Source organism: Crinia signifera, chromosome 6, assembly GCF_055691185.1.
Source record: "Crinia signifera chromosome 6, ASM5569118v1, whole genome shotgun sequence".
NCBI lineage: Eukaryota > Metazoa > Chordata > Amphibia > Anura > Myobatrachidae > Crinia > Crinia signifera.
In genome coordinates this window covers 120,697,514-120,714,369 of record NC_139222.1, presented here as the reverse complement: position 1 = coordinate 120,714,369, position 16,856 = coordinate 120,697,514, and the positions used below count along the sequence as shown (strand labels likewise).

At 43.1% G+C, this 16,856-nt stretch overlaps 1 protein-coding gene across 6 annotated transcripts in view; it reads right to left on the bottom strand.

The window, feature by feature from the left end:
- The window catches only part of KANSL1 (KAT8 regulatory NSL complex subunit 1), a 73,461-nt gene that overhangs the window by 3,598 nt on the left and 53,007 nt on the right, over positions 1 to 16,856 (bottom strand). For 5 of the 6 annotated variants that reach the window (XM_083146960.1, XM_083146961.1, XM_083146964.1 and 2 more), the window contains 10 exons: positions 13,210 to 13,351; positions 12,996 to 13,115; positions 11,335 to 11,396; positions 9,755 to 9,917; positions 6,772 to 6,931; positions 5,316 to 5,477; positions 4,960 to 5,127; positions 4,750 to 4,871; positions 1,096 to 1,214; positions 521 to 575 (listed from right to left, as the gene is read on the bottom strand). In XM_083146960.1, the coding sequence (XP_083003086.1) occupies positions 521 to 575; positions 1,096 to 1,214; positions 4,750 to 4,871; positions 4,960 to 5,127; positions 5,316 to 5,477; positions 6,772 to 6,931; positions 9,755 to 9,917; positions 11,335 to 11,396; positions 12,996 to 13,115; positions 13,210 to 13,351 (1,273 nt within the window). The remainder of the gene's footprint in view (positions 1 to 520; positions 576 to 1,095; positions 1,215 to 4,749; positions 4,872 to 4,959; positions 5,128 to 5,315; positions 5,478 to 6,771; positions 6,932 to 9,754; positions 9,918 to 11,334; positions 11,397 to 12,995; positions 13,116 to 13,209; positions 13,352 to 16,856) is intronic. The other variant, XM_083146965.1, reaches the window with a different exon arrangement.

Here is a 16,856-nt window from a genome sequence, read left to right as displayed (position 1 = left end):
GCAGAATAAATATATATATGTAAATATTGCCTGGCCTGAGTTGGCAATAGGAACTTCCATATATGAATTAATACTTTGCTGCATTGGTACTTCAGGCATGTTAAGTTGTCTGCACCACGCTACACGTAATTTTTTGACCAGTATAGCAAAGAATCAATGGCACCACTGAGCTGCAACTGAACTGCGTACCAGCCCAAACACCTCACGTGTATTGGAAACATCAATGCTACTTACTCACTTCTCTCAGGCCAAGGCCCCCAATACAAATGAGTGGAGGGTTTGCAATACACAAATGGATGGATATTATACAAGCATGGTGGTAGGGATGTCCCCATACTAGATATAAATCTATTATCTCGGCACAGGGTATGAGTAGCTGTCAATCCATTTGATTTAAATGACCCATTCGACGCTGAAAACACTTTTACATTGAAAAAATCTAGCATATCTGCCCTGTTGCATCCCACCCACCCTTGGTCTTCTTAGCATCTGTACCTCCACGGAAGAAAAGAAACATTACCTCTAAGTCTTCTTCTTTACTTGGAGTCATTGGAGCAATTTTAACAACACGCCAACTGTAGGACCAGAGCATTCAGTTATTAAATTTGAAAATTTCATATTCCTTAATGCAATACATTTCCCATATAGCGAGCACAAGATACATTGTAGAAATGATCAGTCACTGGCTATGCAGAAATCCTGCAGGCTTTGTTTGATCCCATATTAAAGAGTACTGCTGCTCACTGGCATCTCTCAACCCACATAATAGAACCGCAAGGGCTACAAACTGGGTCCTTGGTGTCCCTCAACACCCATGAATCTCTTGTTTACAAACAAACAATATATAGAAGCTAAAATATAAAACAGTTTGGTAGCAGAGTTTTGGCTACAATCAGAAAGGATTAGGCCAAGACTTCAGTTGCACTTGTGTAGACTCCAAGCTTTAAGAACCATGGGTGCTGTGGTAGAATGGAGAAGCAGAGATCCACTCCAATAAGCCACAACCACTAAATAGCCCACAGTTGCAGTGGTTACAAGAGATGTTCCTCAACCCTGAATTCTTGACCTGTTACCCACTAAAGCATGTGCTCATACCTGGGAGTAAGGATCTCTTTGTATTGAAGTCTTTCCACTCTGGTGGTGGCAGCCACAGACATGGGTATCACTATGTTGTCTATGTCATAGGATGTCTCTGCCCGCCGCCTCCTGGCAGCCTGGGAAGAAGGAGAGAGAAATGAGAGTTTGAGACAACAGAACTGAAGAAAACGACCATCATCAAAAAGATGGATGGTGCAGAAGGCAGATAAACAGGTGCAATATATTCCATTGTATAGCAACACGGTGAAGACACCTTTCACCAATTACAATAGATAAGGCCAATAGGACTAAAGTGCAAGTTAAACCAATCTGAAAATAAAATGTCACTTACACAAACAAAGATCATAGAAGGGAAACCTTCCCCAATACCAGTCTTCTTTTACTCAAGTACACCTGATACGTGGTTTGAGCAAGCTGCAGAGACCATTAGTTACTGCCCATCAAATGTCAGGGACACTATATATTGCCAATCATCTCCTCCGTGTAGTTAGTAGCCGAGTGTGACCCCAGTCTACATTTGCTAGAACCGCTCAGGATTCCACCACCTCCTCTGAGACAGTAAGAGACCTTTTCACAGCAAAATGACTTTTCGCTCATATTTGGGGTGGTTCAAATAGAGTCCTCTCCAGATGGTTCTTTGGCTAAGACTTTCATATAGTCTGCATGAAGTGGTTGACAATACATGTGACAAATGGATTAAACATCTGCCACAGGATTGGGACTCACCACCACTGAAAATATGACGTTATTTAAAATGGTACTTTATCCTCCTCTATTCCAGACTCTACAATCCTGGGAATAACACACTGTCTATATGGATGAAAGCAAACTTTTGTTGGTAACTATGTATTCTTATTTTGCAAGGTTTAGTGACTATGCCATTTCTAGACGTCGTGGGTAATAAAGTTGCATTACATTGTGAAATTTAGTAGGTCCTCAAAGCAGCTTATTCCCTGCTATTTTCTATATCCATACACACAGCCAAATGGTCAGTGCTGGCCCTTAGATATATAAACAGATATAGGTTATTGAACCAACATTCAATGAAGAAGCACAGAAGAGACTTGTAAAAACTCAATGCATCCAAGTAATTGGCCTGGCACACATAGGCTACTTACAGGTCACTACAGAAGGATGGACTGCATTCAAGGACTAGACCAGCACTGTGCCCCATAGGCAGACTGCACTAATACCCCTTTCACATGGCTAAGCTGGGTCGGACCCAGGATCTCAATACCGGCTACAACGCTTTCAGATTAATCTCCAGTCCCTATTATACAGTGGGCAACCCTTCTTATAAAATTGCCGGGTGGGACGACCTGGATTATAAGCTTTAGTGCTTTCACACCACACCTTGACCCAGATGGACATTTGTGCAACCCAGCAATTACATGGTCCGAGGTGCAGTGTGAAAGGGGTATAACAATTCAGAGATTTGGATTTTTGTAACCATGTCAGTAGTAGCTGTAACAATATAACTGGTAGCATTTTAGAATTCTTTGCACCAGCTGTTAAAGTCAAGTTAATTTAAAAAATTGCCAGCAGAGGGCAACATAGGCTTCATAAACATGACACGGAAAACCCAGTTTATAGAGAGCGGTTTGTATTCAGTACAGTTCCTGGACAAAGGAAAGTGCGTCATGTAAGTGATTGGATTGCATCATTGTTGCAAAACAAACTTCCAGCAATTCCCTTTCTTATTAAATATTCCAGTACTCAGCAAAAGTGGGTCAGTCTGTACTTGGGATAAACACGTATTATGGTACACTTTGCAAATATTTTTAAGCACAGTTCCTATAAACAGCATTACAATGTTTAACTAATACTTCTGCATATACAATTATTAAGTTGCTTTTCTTGAATTCAACTTCTACCCTTAAGCTGGGTACACACAAGACAATATTTTGAATGCCATTGCAGATTCTGACAGGTCGTAATGACAATTTTCAAATTGTCAAGTGTGTATGTTGTTGACTGTGCGCACTCCCACACAACATCCATACATGCAGTAAGGTGAAAACCATTGCAAGCAAGGGCCATGATGAGCAATGCAGCATTTCTGCCACCAGCATTCAGTAACTCTCTGCATTAGCGAGACTATGCACTTGCCAATGCCAACTGCCCACCAGGTGCCGTCACCTCCAATCTCACTGGGTACACAGTCTAGTGTGTACACAGCTTTAGAAAAGGACTGAATGGTAGAGATAATCGAATTGGGAGTAGAACATGTATTTCAGGCTGGGCATCTACCAGAAACCACGGCAAATTGAAAACAAAATGGTCAGCTGCCCCACGTTATAACCACACCCATGAAAGCTATCCGCAACAAACAGGCCGCAGTGACCACTTTTATTCCGAAACCAGAGTGAACATCACCATTCATCATGCTAGCGACTAGGAGCATCCACCTGTGAAATGGATACCTGGTATTCCAGAAATGCAAGTGGCACAAAGCATTACATGGAGGGAGGATTATGTGTGAACAGTGTGCCCTTGGCACGCTTAGGCTGAAAGCGGTTACAAGGCATACACTGGCTGCATTATAGTAGGTAAGGCAGAAACCCCTCGCTGCTAGAACGTGGCAGAGTCATTGCAGAGTTGGCCAAACAAATAATCTAATGTCAGAACAATACATCTAGCTATCAGTCACCATACAGGTGAATATTAGCCTAGCCCTTTAACACTTGCCCACACATAAAACCTGCTGAAGGTTAAGCTCCTCCATCCTGACTGTTAGAGCTGCTCTACTCTATGCTGCCTGAAATACTCATTTGAATGATTAATTTTGTAAATTGGGTACTTGTTCCCTAGCAGGGCGCACAGATTTCTTACGTACGCTACTGTAGCAAAATCGCATTGCATCTCATGGGCCATTATAGTGCCGAGCGTGGGGAGCGCAGCGAGCCCCGCGAGGGGACGTGGAATACATGCAAATTAATCCGCTGCGCTCGCCACGCTTTGGGCTCGGTGGCTCGCCACAGTATATAAAATCAACTACACAACGCAGATAGTGGGGGTATAAAAAGGTCGGGAGGACGCGTACCGCCATGCTTCAGTTAAACCTGATTGTATGTCATATAAGTGTATAGCTAATGGCATGGCATCCTATAAAATCTCATGCAATTTTTCAGGAGGTACGATGCAATGCAATCCCCTAGGGCCAACAGAGCAGTGAATAAATTACATTAAAAAATTGCATCGCATGGCACTATAATGGGCCCATGAGATGCAACGCAATGCGATTTTGCTACGGAGAATAGCCCTGTACGCTTACAACATACTGGGCGCCCTGCTAGGAAACAAGTACCCTAAATTGTTTTAGCCACGCCCACTTCATTCACCAATATTGGTTACATAGGGACATTTAGGAGATACACTATGCAACATCACACAAATCTTTAACAAGAGGACACTGTCAAAGCAACACCTAAAACACAACAAGTGTGGTTTATCTCGTAGACCATGTCTAGGTCAACAGAGACAATAGTACATAAGCAAAAGTCCAAGTTTTTCATGTCAACTGTCAACCTAGACATGGTCTCATCCATATTCCAGAGTAGAGTAACAGCAGATTCTCTCACAGTAGCCACTTTATCATACAACTTAAATTGGGTGCAGGAATGGAAATAAAAAGTAGTACAATTCTCTTACCGCAGCAGCAGCACTAAGTGACGCTGAACTTGACCCATCAGATGGTATTGAAAGTTGTCGTGAAAGTAGTGTGTTATCTGTCCCAAGGTAGGGCACACTGGTGTCCACATCATGCCGCACTGCTGAAAAAGAAAAAGAATGGTCAGTGAAACGCTCAGGGTAAATATGAACTGGTTTGGCTCACATTGTTCCCAGTTATATTCTTCTCACCATCTCTTTCCAAGAGACTAAAATGTCGTTTCTTGTTGTGTGGAATGGGTAGAGAGAGTGAGCGCTCGGATTTTAGGGCAGATGTTCTCTCACACTTTAAGGTGCGCTGTGAAGGTTCCAAGTGTTGTTTTGGTGGGAGCTCTGGAAGTGGCCTGTGAAGAGTTAGTCCTGAAACAGGAAGAAAAGCCCAGTTAGAGGATGGGGGAAAAAATCCACCGGTGTAAATGTAAATGAGCTAGTGAGTCTAGGACAAAGGGGCGGAATTACTTCAAGGAAACTCGATAAAAAACAAACAAACATTCATATGTAGAAAGTAGAGGTATGAAAGTAGGATATATCTTTGACTCTTAACTTACTGTGAGCATGGAATATTCCAGGCATTCGCTCTGTACGGGGAGTTTCAGGGAGAGTGGGGGGTGGATTTTGAGGGCGCGGTTTTATTTTTTTGCTAGTTTTCAGTCTGTCCATCTTGTTGTGGGAACGGAGGAGAGAGTGGAGTTGCAGACCAGCAGGCACATCTGAGGGTTTACAGTAAGAGAAGAAAATTGGGATTCATTTGTAGAAGACTACAACCAAAGGATTTACTCTAAAACATAATTAGAATATAAAGAGTTACTAGTGGTGTTAGTAAATTATTTTAAGTTGGAAAAGATCTGTGTTTAGCTTTGATAAAGGCTCAGCAACTTTGACACTTAGGCCCTTATTCACTCGCAAAGGCAAATTCCTTCTCAAATGGACAAAACCATGTGCACTGCAGGTGGGGCAGATGTAACTTGCAAGGAGAATTAGATTTGGGTTGGGTTTTTACTTCAAAGTGAGATCTAGATTACATTGTAAAAATAAAGCAGTCAGTATTTTCCCTGCACAGAAACAAAATAACTCACCCAAATCTAAATCTCTCTGCACATGTTACACATCTGCCCCCCTGCAGTGCACATGGTTTTGTCCAATTAAGAAGAGATTTGCCTTAGCGAGTGAACCAGAATAATGGCCTTAATCTTATCTTGATGGGTTCACTTAGTCCTTAACCAGATGATCCTGAATGTGAACAACCATATTACACAAATTTTATATGGACGACAGCCTGTGGAACCTATTGTGATGAGACAAGTTGCAGCGCTACATCATCTTTTGGACTTTAACCCTTTCAGGTCCAATGTCTAGTCAGGCTCAACAGCCCTAGCGCTGGTAGCAGATCCAATGGTGAGCCACTTTAAAATAAGAACATTAATATCGTCCAACATTCAATGTAGACCATTATCTAATTTTACAAAAAAATTACAATTCATTTAAACCAGAGAATTGCAAAAAAAAAAACAGTCACACTTCCTACAAGTGGATAATGTCACAAGATGTTTCTCCCAAGCCCAGTCAGCATTAATACCAATATTTACAACGGCTCAGAAGGCATTTGCACATCTGCATGATAATATCCAAGTGAATACAGAAGACTATATCGGACAATACATACAACATTTATCACAAATTCATGCAAATGTCATCTATTTGGATATTGGTATAATAGGGGACTGTGTGTACGTTCAGAAGACCACGGATGCACAGGGATACATTTACTAAAAGGTCCATGTTTTTATTTAAAAATCAATCTAAAAATCGATGCGGTGTTTCAGGGACAATAATCATAGTAATGTGTTTATGCCCCTAAAGCAAAACATTGTTTTAAACAGATTTTCTGAAATGTAATTTAGAAGAAACGCAACCTTTACTCAATATACCCCATAGTGTAACTGCCATGCACAGCAGTGAGGATTACTTAATATTATGAAGAGAATATACAGATTACAGACTCACCAGCTGGGAAGGACAGTACAGGATGAATTGCAGGATCCAGTATGGTCAGACGTTCAGACAATGGATCACTATAAGGAAACTGGGTGGAAAGTCCCGGGAAAGTGGCACACATTACACATGACGAGGAGACCTCACAGGGCCGTGGAACACTGCGTTGAACCTGTGTGGAGTTAGAAGTGAAAGGCATGAGAATCAGCAGGGGGCAATAGGTCTCCCATTGCAAGAATCTAGTTTACACTTGCTAACAAAAAACTATTCATTGTGCTCCAATGGCTAAAAAGAAAAGAAAATTATTAAAGAAGTCAATACGAATTTGACACCATCACACTACATAAATATAAATTGACCAAAATGTTAAGGGACCACCAGTATTAACCATATATAGTCCTTAAACATGCGTTTTGTCATTAATAAAACCTAAGACAGTCAGCAGCTTTATACTTAGGCCAAAGGCTAAGGGAGTAACACAGAAAAACAATATGTAAGTAGAGAACCCATGCTAAGAAAAATCAGCTGTGTTGATGGGGCGACACCCTGGTGTTACACTGCACCCAGCAGCCTATGCTCACATTTACCCATGATCTGCCAGGACACCCACCGGCACTGCCCTCACTGCTGAATGTTCCATTACCACCCAGAACCGGGCCATATTACAGAGGGTCTGACAGTCAGGCAACAACTGCCACAGTGGGGGGATGATTTGCATTCTCTTATGTGCAAAAATGACAGAGGCATCAAATGAAACAGAGTGACCCATTAAGGACTGTGACCAGGAGAGACGCTCATACCACACTAACATCTGCGATAACAAGCAAGTGCATGCCACAATCAATTACACTTGTGGTGCCAGGTAAAAACATAATAGCAGAGGACATCCTAAACTGGTAATCTCTCACTGGATACAGCCACTATAGATTAGAAGGATGTTCAGTGAGAGGCACCAATATGAGCTGGTGAGAATGTTTGCGAAATACATGACTGTACAGATGTAATTTGGGGGCAGATTTATTAAGCCTAGTGAAGTGGCCGGTGATAACACACCAGCTTATAAGCTCATAACTGTCAGTTTTCAAACCCCCCATGTAACATGTCAGTTAGGAGATGATTGTCAGGTGATAAAGTATCAGACACTTCATCACTTTTCCAAGTTTAATAAATCTGCCCCATAGTTATAATTTCCTTTGTATGAAGCATAGCAATCCTGGGCATCTTTATTTCAGCCGAGTCAGCATGCACTCTTCTCTCATACATCAATCTCTCCACACATCAGCACCTCCGCAGAGAAACAGAGTGTTACCAAGGTACAACACGCACCATCTAGCTAGACTTCTTCCTTAGTCTAAGCAAAGGTTTACGTAGCAGAGGAGCTCATAAGGCATTCCTACACACCTAGGTAGTGTACCACAGCAACCATACAAACGTCTGCACCAAGTGAAGACCGGAGAAATAAGTCACATACTAGGAAACTACTGATAGAAATGACAGGTGCTGGTACACTAGTGGGTATGCGAATGCAAAAAATGCAGCATGTGAATCATCGAGAGAATTCATCATCTGGTCCGTTAAAGTAGCACAAACCATAACCATGCCTATCCAGGTACACAACAGCAGCCAAGTGTAAGGCAGCACTGCACTGGTCCTGGTAATGAGGGTGGTACAGCCCTCTCTGCCAAGAAAACAGACCAAGCAAGACAGAGCCCTCTGACTGTCAACTCCAGTGAGAGAAATTTATAATCCACTCATAAAACCTTTAGTTTTTGTTTGACAAGTTACCACAGGCATGTCCAAAATATGGACTTTCCAGCTGTTGTGAAACTAACCTTATGGTAAGGCATGCTGGGATGTGTAGCACATTCACTAATAGCAAAACTGTGGCAAGGCATGATGGGACTTGTAGTTTTACAACAGCTGGAGGGCCATAGTTTGAACATGCCTGAGTTAGGAGATTAATTTGTGAAGATCCTTACATGGCTCAACAGAGATGGACAAAATCACCTAAGCCAGCTAGAGTGGTACAGTTAAATGCAGGTTCTAAAGGCCCCCATACACTATGTGATTTGGGCACGATTTCACCCGATTCGATTCGGCCCAAATCGCACTTCGTGCGCATCGGATCGGGGTCGGGAGGTCGGACAGGCTGCACATAAGATTTGCTAAATCTTATGTCCAGCCCAGCCCTGGAGCCGTGCGGGGGATGACAGCGGGCAGGGGATGGCGGCTATAGAGAGCAAAGCCGGGCAGGAGGCACTTGAAGTGGTTGTGGTGGGGCGCCGGGCAGGGAGAACTTGATGACGCTGGCTGCCGGGCACTGCAGCGGCGGGAGCCGGGAGACACAGATAACTTGAATTTTTTTTTTTTTTTTTTAAAAGCCCATACGGATGACTAGCAAGCCATTGATTGGCTGAAACCTCTCTCAGCCAATCAGCGATTGGTTGAGAGAGGTCTCAGCCAATCAATGGCTTGCTAGTCATCTGTATAGGCTTTTTTTTTTCTTTTTCAAGTTATCTGTTCCTCCCGAGCCGGCTCCCGCCACTGCAGTGCCCGGCAGCCAGCGTCATCCTCCCTGCCCAGCGCCCTGCTCCCGCTGTCACCCCACCGCAACAGCCTCCTCCTGCCCGGCTCCCTATGCAGCCTCCCCCTGCTCGGCTCTCTATTAGCCAGCATCCCCCGCCCGCTGAGGTCCCCCCGCATGGCTCCCTCCTCCTGCAGCTCCCCGGGGACTGCATATGATAAATCCATGTGATTTATCATATGCAAACCTTGGCACATCAAGTGCCTAATCGCGTGTCCCCCTCCCGGGGAGCTGAATGGTGAAATCAGGTCCGACTTGTCCCTAGGACAAGTCGGAATAATGTATGGGGGCCTTAAGACTACAGCAGAGTGTTAGAGCTGAGGTGACCCAACTATTAAGCCATAAGCAATTTTTAACCATACTATATGAAAAAACAAACAAAAAAAAAAAAAAAACACCACCACGCCTTACCTTCCTGTGGAGGGGTAGTATCCGGTCTGGTCTCACCACCCGCCTCCTCTTGCAGTGGAGAACAGGTCTTGTCCGGGCACATACACAGCTGCTGTCCACCAAGTTCGCTGTGGGCTTGCTAGGTGTTTGCTCTTCATATTCTGAATTACAACGTGATGGTAGCCTGTTGGGAAGCAGAGATATAAATTTAGTAGCTGAAAAGGTGCTCTAATACAGCAGATCATTCACCATGACCCAGGGTCTTATTCAGATCTGATCGCAGTACAAATTTGTTTGGAAAATGGGCAAAACCATGTGCACAGCAGGTGGGGCAGATGTAACATGTATATAGAGAGTTAGATTTGTGTGAGTTATTTTGTTTCTGTGCAGGGTAAATACTGGCTGCATTATTTTTACACTGCAATTTAGATTTCAGTTTCAACACACCACACCCAAATTTAACTCTCTCTATACATATTACATCTGCCCCACCTGCAGTGCACATGGTTTTTACCATTTTCCAAACAAATTAGTACTGAGCTCAAATGTGAAGAAGGCCCCCAGTGCAATCCCACCATATGCAAGGGCCCTGTTATTTACCATCATCATACCCCAGAGAAGTGCTTCTCTCCATTCAGCTCTGAAGTCTGTGCACTAGTCACATAACCCACTAAACATGGGCTGTTGTTGGGGCATAAGGACTGGGGTATAATCCTCCGCTGTTCCCACTAGGATGTTTCAGCATGGCACCAGGTCATGACTACTTAGTGAAGGAGTGCCCACTAAATGGACAATCAGTGCTGATGTGGTCATTCCTCTGATGGTGAGGAGATTATCAGCCAGGGTCGCCATGTATTTCTGAGTCTCAAACCTATTACATTCCACAGGAGGACTTGTCACTCTGCAGTCAGCGGGTGCTCTGGATATATTGAACTACAGAATAAGAGAGAGACCCCGGCACCTCTGCTGATCCCACTGCAGGATGTATGTCCCCTCTCAGCTGGGCAGCATGGACAGATACACAAAGGTCTGCCCAGTTACTTAGGGAGCATGTGTTGTGGTCTAATGCCATGTTGGGAGGACTGTGGGATCCTGAAGTGACATATGGGGTGGTCTGATCACACGGGGGCTTGAATTTTAAAGATTTCAAATCTGCACCACAGAATTCACATTCTGCACCACAGACTAGCGTGCACAAGTTACCAGGCCATACAGCAGTTAGTGCCAGCAAAACTACATTTTTGCTTTACAAAACGAACTCCAGGAATGCTGAATCCCTTTTGCCATCATTATAAAATAACCAGGGCAAACTGACAACATTATTACGGTTACATCTATTATAACCTGGTTTCATGAATTTACAAGTTCCACTTGCCAAAGGGTAGTATCCAATCTGGTCTCACCACCCGCCTCCTCCTGCAGTGGAGGCGGGTGGCTTCTCTGCAATTATGGGCTGCCAAACACAAACAAATACAGTGTTTGGGAAAGGCACTGATCAAGTGCTTCGTCCTGACCTGCAAAAGGTTCCCTAGGCAGAGAGAAGCGGTGGACTTACACATCAGGCATCCCGTAGGCCACTGTGACAAATAACTTATACTCACGTAGAAACAATTCCATTAATGGGTTTCTGCAATAGTTTTGCTTCTGTACTTCCTTGATCAGCCTACAGAATACAGATGGAGAAAGAGATAAAGTCCTGTACAATTACCAGACAATTGTGAGGACATCGCCAGACAGATATGATTACAGGGAATTGAATCATGCATATGGTGACATGTGAATGCATTTACACAAGACACCAGCAGAGGGCGCTCGACAGACACTCATGTCTACACTGACCATAAGATTGCTAGAAATATGCTGCAGTAATTACACCATATGGGAGGGGTGCAAGAAAGCAGATTGCAGGACACATTACAATAGGTAAAAAGACAGCTTCTTGCTGATATGAGAAAATATAGCATACGAGTAAACACTAAGTGTCTGAGTTACACAAGGCCAGTTAAAGCATCCAGAAACCTAGAACTAGTTGAGCAAATGTAAACCCTACATTAAAAAGTTGTTTTTCTCCATAATTCCGAATAACTTTGCTATAGAGTAATGCAACAAGGCATTTGTTTTAAAGCAGGGATGGGGAACCTTTGGACCTCCAGCTGCTATTTGGCCATGCTAAAACGGTCACAGGGCATGCAGGCATGCCAACAGCTGGAGGGACAAAGTTTCCTCATCCGTGGTTTAAAATGTGCACATTTTCTTACTGGTAGTGGACACAGCCAATAGGTTGGCAAGGGCAATAATCAGGAAAAAGGAGCCAATGCTTCAAATGCACTAGGACCTAGTGTCGGAGGTATGAGACACTGTATAACCAGACTGTGGGCAGGATTCCCTAAGCTTCAAAAGTGAAAAATGGAGAGTGATAAACAGCTAGACAATCAGCTCCTACCTGCCATGTCACAGACTGTGTTTGAAAAATGTCAGACAGGAGCTAATTGGCTGGCTGTTTATTACTCTCCATTTTATCACTTTTGAAGCTTAGAAAATCTGGCACTGTGTGTGGCTACTAGTTTCAAGTGCATATACAAGATGGCTACTATCCCCTCTGTACTCACAATGGCTGGGGAGCAAATGAACAAGTATAAAAAAAACAATTTACATCACTTTCCATCAGTGGTTCGGTCCTCAGGACCAAACAGTTCACATTGTCAGGAGCACAGGTCTGATCATTACGACACATTTTAAATGATCCACAGGTGGGGGCTAGTGATTTCACATACTTATATTTATGTACTTTGGTTGCAAACTGTGTGCTGTTTTGACTTGTTTTGTTCCTTATCTCAATAGAAAGCTTCCTATCTCCCAGGTGAAAAGATCGCACCATGATGCCATTAAATACGATGGATACAAAGTTCTTCAATTAAAACTATAGTTAAAGTACACGTTACCTCACCAGATCCTACAGGTCTACAAAAGGGACCATATATGTGGCTAGAGAAAGACTCACTTCAAGACAAAGATCAAAAAGGATACAACCAATGAGACATTGAGTTTGTTTTACTCTATTATTGTGGACCTAAAAAGTGTAGTTTGTTTACAGGTGCAATGTCAAAGCCATTTTCATTGCAAAATGGTATAAAACTACACTTGTGACCGAAAGACAGAGCGTTCTAGTAAATAGGGAAGAAAGTGCGCTCCTTGAGGAACTCCAGCAGGTCTACAATAAAAGACTTCAGGCATATATAAACACACACAAACAACTGGTCACCTTTCTATCGGGGTCTGGTGAGGAAGACGCAGGGGCTGGTGTTCTTGCATCTGGAGAAGGATGTACAGAGTCCTCCACACAACTTTCAGGAGGACTGGCATCACCAAGGACAACCTGGCCCTGTAGATATGGTCAGGACAAAGTTTGAATATTTCAAATATTTTTTTAACAAAAAAATGTATGAGCGTGACGCTTTTCGGTGGCAGATGGTTACCTTTCCTGCTCGTAGCTGTCTGTAGAAGTCTGTGTGCTGGCGAATCCGATATTCCAAGTCTGATACATGAGCCTGCAACCAATTCCAACGACTAACCACATCTGCTCGCTCCTGAGCCCAAATCCACTCACAACGCCTCTTCCTGAAAAAGGGCACAAGACAATACAGTCACCAGCAGTATCAAGGGAAGAACATTTTCAGCTTCATATATCATACTAACTCTGCACATTGTAGAAGTATTCTACTCATAGTTTATACAGCACCTGGCTTTATCACCCAGTACCATCAGGGAATAAAAAAAAAAAAAAAAGGCCAAATCACTCAATGATTAAGAAGCCCAATAATACAATTGAAGTAATGGCAATATTATGGCATTAGTACAATTTTCAGCTTTTAATGCCTCAATACACTTAGGCGACTTCCCAAAAGGTTTCCCTTGAACTGACTGGGCTGCAGGATCTGCGGTCCTTTTGCATATGATATATTTGGCATGTGATGCCCATTCACTGCTACCAAAAGTGGTTCGTCCCAACAGCAGGTCGACTTCCGATCAGATCGGAAGTGCGCGAGACGATGCATCGGATCGAAGCAGATGTGAAACACCTACGACTTGGCCACTTTTCCCCGTGCAGTCGCTACCTTTCCTCCCGGAATCAGTGAGTTAGTACGCACTCGCTGATGCTGCTGTTGCCCACACAGTGTTTGTTCCCAGCTTGTACATCAAATGAGTTGCAAATTTGGTGTAAATGGCTCCAGCCATTCCTGAGTGGTGCTGCTTCCTGATGTACTCTGTAATGCTGTCCTACCCAACTAGGGGTGTGTTACACACACACACACACACCCCCAGTATTTGTTCAGATTAGAGCAATTTACAACAAACATGGTACACACATGACTTACAATCTGGGAACAAACTCCGTGGGGGTAACACACCCCTAGCGGGTGAGGCAGAAGCACAGATTATTTCAACAGACAGCACAACTATGGAATGGCTGGTGCAATTTATAACGGAGTTATGCGGTCTCCTGATATACTCTGTTCTGCTGTCCCACCCCTAGGGGTGTAACTTTGATCCGCTCCTAAGTAAAATTTCACGATCTTCGCTTGTAAACTGTGGGTTTGTACAGAAAAACAGGACACATTTTTACTTTTATATATTAGAGAATAACATTGTAAAAGATCCACAAGTGCTAATTATTTCTGTTAGGGTGCCCAGATAACACTGGTTGGGAAACACTGCGGTGCACTGTAGCTGCATAGTAATTACATTACGGACTCCCTGTACTGAGAAAGTGCCTTAATCAGGAATTGACATGTTTATTTCATTTGTGGTTTTTTATTAATTTAATGGTGCCCAGACAGGCCAGGTTTAGCCGTGTAAAAGGTGCCATTTGGGTCACTTTTTACACATTTCCGCTCACCAGCACAGGGGGCTGCGAGAGTGTCTTCTCCATATCTGTGTGGGTTCCCCTGTAGCTAAATTTGCATGTAAAAATCAATCACATCAGAATCATATAGTTAAAATATGTTACTGAAGGAAATGCTATATAACCTGAGGTGTAGGTGTGTGCTGTTCGGGGACAGATTGCTATATATTATTACACGTCAGTCACCCATTAGTAGTGTGAGAGCATGCCCTAAGATAGGGTGCGAGTAATGATCAGTATGCTGGTTACAGCTTCCTTTACTCCATCCTGACACTCCACAGACCGATGATCACACCTACAGTACAAACAGGATGGACTGTGAAGCACTGCATTCCCATCAGCCAGCACTGCCAGGACTGGAACTTCTTGTGCATTCAGCCAACATCAGATTTTCCACTAGTAGAACAATCTTGCTCGATTACTCCCCATATTCCGTGAAGGCATCATATATTCAATTTTTGTGGGCAAGAATAAGGCCTCTCTCACTGCGCTGCTTTAATGCTGCAGGAGGGGTGTGACTTCAAAGCCTTAAAAATATTACACTTATGTTGAGAAAACGGAGAGGCATGCTGTCTCTGCAAGGGAGGCCAGGATGCTGTAGTTTCATTTTTAGGAAGAAAATGGCATGCATTGTTAAATCATTTTCTTTAAAACATGGAGCGACAACATAAAAGAGGCATTTAGAGAACACAAAGAACAACAGCTTCAAATGAAAAACACACTAATGAACATCTGTGAGAACAGTTACACAGATAACCGTGTTGAAAGGAGTTGTTCACAGCAGCCAATCAGAGCTACTCATTTTACCATAACAGTATAGAAAATGAAAGCACCTCTGGCCATAAAGCTCATGCAAAGCTGTGCCTCTGTCAGATAAACTAGGCATGGGTTGTACTCTGATCTTAGTGCTTCTACACCATGGCAGATTCAAAGTCAAGTGTCTGAAATCTATCGACTAAACCACGCCGTAATCACTAGAGGATGTACTTGGCCAACACACATTAGCCGAAGGTTTATTTACTATTCCACCCATTCAAACTGGAGCTTTAACTGTTTGACAAACACCTCAGCTAATTGAATCTGCTCCAAATACACACACATGTATATGAATGTATATTATATACTCTGTTCCTGGACTTCCTTGCCAGTGGCAGAAGTAGCGCTGCAGCACAGTCCAAAAGTCAAATAGGGGAGCCACACCCACTGACAGCGAGCCCCAACCAATGAGGTCTGGCATGGCTCCCCTATTTAACTTTTGGACTGTGCTGCAGCCCCAGTAGTAATGCAGGGATCACACCAGCAGGAGCTATGCAGTGACAGCATGGAGGATTTGCTGGTCATTACAGTGCATCTAGTGCAGAATGCACCATCCGGATCTATTTTAGTGTCGGCAGCCACTGTGGATGGCACGCTAGATGCCACGGAGGCCTTTACGCTAAACCCCCTCACCTGAGTGTGGTGAGCCTGGAAGTCCTCAAAAAGCTGCTTTACTTTGGTTGGGTTTAGCTGCTAGTTGCAGCTAAACCCAACATTAATGAATGCAATCAGCATGAAAAAAAAATAAAATAATGAAAATTGCACATTGCCCACGAACTTCCATATGACAATTGAATACGACCCTAATAGTAAGGTATAATGCTCATAATATTAAGAGTAAGGTAGAATTATTCCATCTACATGGTATTTTTAAAATGATAGGTTCAGCTTTTTTTTAATAAATACTATTAAATGTATCATGCTCAAAGATGCATATTTTCTAATAATACCAAAGTAAGGTTTTAGTTTAAAAGGTCAGTAACGCCTGGCTTCCTGTGTAACAATATTGTTTAGTTTAGCTGCTCTTGGCAACATACACTTATGTGCAGCTTTAGAACCATCTACTTACCTTTGATACAGCCATTAGATTTGTGTTATAGAGGGCACACACTGAGATTTCCACAATTTTTCTATTCGATTTTGTCTATAGAAGCAAAATGGAATTGAATTTGAATGCACATCGAATGCTTTTAGCAGCATTCAATACAGATTCAATCCCAATGCGCATTCACGTATAGTAGTAATAAAAAAAGAATCAGTCTTGCCCGGCAAGACTATATAGTAAAAAAATCGGATGGCATATTGAATCAAATGCCAGATCTAACCGTGTGTAGGCACCTTTAGGTTAAAGCACTAGGTGCCGCAAGTACACTACAGGCAGCTTGGTGGTGATGTCACAGGGAG